This window comes from Anarrhichthys ocellatus, unplaced genomic scaffold (genome assembly GCF_004355925.1).
Source record: "Anarrhichthys ocellatus isolate YVR2014 unplaced genomic scaffold, GSC_Weel_1.0 scaffold14, whole genome shotgun sequence".
In the NCBI taxonomy this organism is placed as follows: Eukaryota; Metazoa; Chordata; class Actinopteri; order Perciformes; family Anarhichadidae; genus Anarrhichthys; species Anarrhichthys ocellatus.
In genome coordinates this window covers 8,259,552-8,263,204 of record NW_022280044.1, presented here as the reverse complement: position 1 = coordinate 8,263,204, position 3,653 = coordinate 8,259,552, and the positions used below count along the sequence as shown (strand labels likewise).

The 3,653-nt window shown below is 45.3% G+C and overlaps 1 protein-coding gene across 1 annotated transcript in view; it reads right to left on the bottom strand.

Moving 5' to 3' along the window:
* nsun2 (NOP2/Sun RNA methyltransferase 2) overlaps window positions 1-3,653 on the bottom strand; it is a 10,483-nt gene that overhangs the window by 3,272 nt on the left and 3,558 nt on the right. Inside the window, exons 8-15 of the mRNA XM_031853780.1 lie at window positions 3,542-3,640; window positions 3,247-3,377; window positions 2,364-2,437; window positions 2,101-2,231; window positions 1,394-1,490; window positions 969-1,183; window positions 632-724; window positions 410-545 (exon numbers count right to left, since the gene is read on the bottom strand). Coding sequence (XP_031709640.1) covers window positions 410-545; window positions 632-724; window positions 969-1,183; window positions 1,394-1,490; window positions 2,101-2,231; window positions 2,364-2,437; window positions 3,247-3,377; window positions 3,542-3,640 — 976 coding nt within the window. The remainder of the gene's footprint in view (window positions 1-409; window positions 546-631; window positions 725-968; window positions 1,184-1,393; window positions 1,491-2,100; window positions 2,232-2,363; window positions 2,438-3,246; window positions 3,378-3,541; window positions 3,641-3,653) is intronic.

Genomic DNA, 3,653 nt, shown 5'->3' with positions numbered 1-3,653 from the left:
CACACACACACACACACACACACACACACACACACACACACACACACTGCCACCTGTGCAGGTGCTACTGGGTGGAGGACCAGAGGGATTTGGAATAGACAAAGGTCCAATCCGTTAGGCTGCTTCCTCAGATTGGCTGCTACATGTACATACACACTACGAAAATAACTTAATGTACCAATGCAAAGTCAATATGCCTGTATCCTGCACACTGTGTAATGAACATAATGCAGTTTGTTTGGCTACACTCTATAGAACGATCAATACTAGATGCATCGCCTGCAGGAAATAATTGATCATTGATTTGTTGTACCTATTGTTTATCGTATTTCCATTGAATGAAGGGCTTTGTCATCACCATCATCAGTGTGTGCGATTATCTAAACGCTGTTCCTAAACAAACACACACCTTCATGCGCTCGCTGTTATTGAGTAGCACGTTGCGGAGCTCTTTGGACACCATGTACAAGTGTCTCTTCTTGCCATCGTGGGTCCTGGTCAGAACGTTGAGCTTGGGGAAGTTGGGTGACAGATCGTAGAAAGATCTAGAGAAAACAGACACAAAAAAACAAGTGTTTTGAGATGCCAAAAATGTTGAATGTCCATGTCGAATACACCGAGAGACACTTACTGTATGGTGGTGAAGACGGGGTCTTCTTCAGTAAGGAACACAAAGGGGTCTTCTTTATATCCAAACAGCTTCATCTTCTTGAAGGCTGGAGGTCTGAGAGGAGACAGACATTCAGCTATGACTCAAATAATTTACTCATTTAAATTAAAAATACTCTAATACTTTAATGATGACATGGCCGATGGTAAATTATGGAAATTCATTCAAATCTGCATATTCCTCGGGACCCAAAGAGTAATCTCTCATTAAAAGCAATGTCATCGTTTTACTATAACGGCTCGAGAACTCCTCAAGGTTTTCCTTTTGTTTATTAGCTCACCACACCAACATGACTCACCCACACACTCCATCCTGTTTAGCAGTGGTCTCCTGGGCAGAGGAAGCTCCTTTGGGTGCCTCCTCCTCTGCCTCCTTGTCTACTTTTCCCTCCGGTCCTCCCCCCTCCCCCTCCCCCTCAGCACTTTCTGGGAGGCGGGGAGCGTCTGCGGGGGTCGAGGCCGCCGGGGAGCCTTCAGTCTGGGCCGCCGAGCCGGACGAGACGTCCTTCCTCAGCTGGAGATGGCGAGGAGGGAGGCGAGCAGACAAAGGGAGAAGAGAGAAGAAGTCCCAGCTGTGGTTAGTAACAGGTGAATGATGCATTGTGGGAGGGGGGGGGGGGATAGGGGGGCATAATACATTGAATTCTGCTCCATTTCCCTCTCCCTAAAGTGTAAGAGAGACAATCCAATCATCCATTAAGTGTGTGCGTTTGTGAGGATGTACCTTGGGATATCTTTTGTTCCAAGGCATGGGGGCTTTCTTCACCAGCACAGCCACAAAGAAACCTCCTGTGTTCTGGTGATGTGGCAGAATCCTCATACTGCCAGTGTAAACACACACACAAACACACACACACACACACACACACACACACACACACACGTAAATCACGGCTTTCAGTTTTATGGTGCCACCTACTGTGAAGATAAACATGGATATTTTTTTCCCTCCAGCGTTAAATAAAAAAAGATGCCGAGCCAACGCGTGACAATGCTTCCCTCTGCTGGCCGGCATCGAGCCCGCCTGAGCATTAAGAGTAAAAGCTGCAGAGTACAGATGACATCACCCACCGTTAAGTGACAGTGCAGGTGTGCACATGCAGGTGTGCATCCACGCAGACAAAATTATGAGACAAATTAGCGAAGGGTTTGGGGAGGGAAAGAGTTTGTGTAGCTAGAAAATATCTCTCCCATTTCTATAAACTGACAAAAAAAAACATCTACGGAACATTCTTATTAGAGGAATAAATTATATATAAATCGCCCCGTTGTTACCGAACTCACCAAAAGAACACACAGATTATTTGGATAAAGGCTCCCCACGCCCCCTTTCGTTTTGGCTGTAGAGCCTTCAGCCCAAGCTGTTAGAACCGAGCCAAACATTTGCATCCTTCACATGAAATAACACCACAGTACGAGCGGTGTACATACCATCTCTCCAGATGCATGTCGGCCAGTTTCTCTGGGTCTGTCGGCGGGAACATGGTGGGGCGGATCTGTGTGCGACGATTGCTCGGAACCTCGGACCAGTCCGAGAACCACTGGCCCTCTTTGGTCATCAGCTGCAGAGACGGCAACCGTTAAAGCGTGCAATGAAAGCAATCCACAGTCAGAACACCGGCATACAAAACACCGTTTTCCTTCATGGTTTGCCGTTTGTTGCGATGACCGTCAAAGACTAAACGTTGCAGTACCTTCCAGGCAGCGACCCCAGGCATCCACTTCAGCCCCGGCAGATCAGCTGAGCCGTCGACCAGCTCCAACGCCCCTGGCAATGGTGACGGGAAAGACATTACAGGTTAAGTCAGGTTAAATAACCGCTCATAGAAAATATACGGTTACATTAAGCAGCTCAAAAGTGAATTAAACTGTGGAGTTTGCTCTACAGCTTTTGACCTAATGTGCTCCAACTCTGCTACTGCGAACAGTTTTACAATAGAACACACAGCAGAGTATTCAATGAAAACTCAACGACGTCCAGTTACTAAAATCTCCTCCCAGCAAAGCTCAGAACCTCATAATGTCTTAATAGCAGCAACCTACATTTCACCTAATATTTATTGTCAAAGTGGGATATTTGTAACATACAGACTTGTACTTAGTTCTAAATTCAAGTAAAAGAAATAATCTTCTGAATAGAAAAAGTGTAAACAGAGTTTTTTGAGCAGCACCCTTTTATCTTTGTTTTTAAATTTCTTCTTGCCTCCTTCCTCTCCCAGTGATAGAAAACGGCTCTGCCAGTAGTTTTAATCTCATTGAAATATTAACCAGCATCGTTTGAAAAAATTTGACAATTTTGGAAACAATTAATGTTCTGCTTTCAGGATCTCAGACGATTTAGTGCTTTTCCTTGAGATAATAAGCTGAATATTGTTGGGTTTTATACAAAAAGAGAAAATTCTGATGAGCATTTGTCACATCTTTTTAACATGATATCTGTGATGGATGTCTTAGATGTAAATGTTAAAAAAAAGAAAAAAAAGAAAATGGGATTTGATTTGATTTGATTTGAATAAAAAGTCCAACAGATATTGCTTAAATTGTACGACCCTGGTAGTGTTTGTGTGTGCTTCTTACCTTCGCTCTTCTCCAGCAGTGCAGCGATGACAGCTTCGTCCTCTATAGGGTTGAGTGAACAGGTGGAGTAGACCATCCTCCCTCCCACAGCCAGCTGTTCAACACCGCGCACAGCGATTCGCAGCTGGAGCCTGGTGAACACACACACACACACACACACACACACACATCTGTAGTACTGCTAACTTTTTTTTAATTAGCAGCACAAGAACACACTCCATTCCCTTGTCCTTTAGTCAATTTGGTCTACCACACAAGTGCGTGAATTCCTATGTTGTTACGTAGGCACAAACACAAACTCCCCCCCCCCCCCCCCCCCCCGTGGAGGCGCAGGCTGTTGCTGGTCGTCCATTTCTTCCCCACGTCTATGTTCTTCCTCAAGGTGCCGTCCCCGCTAAAGAACACAG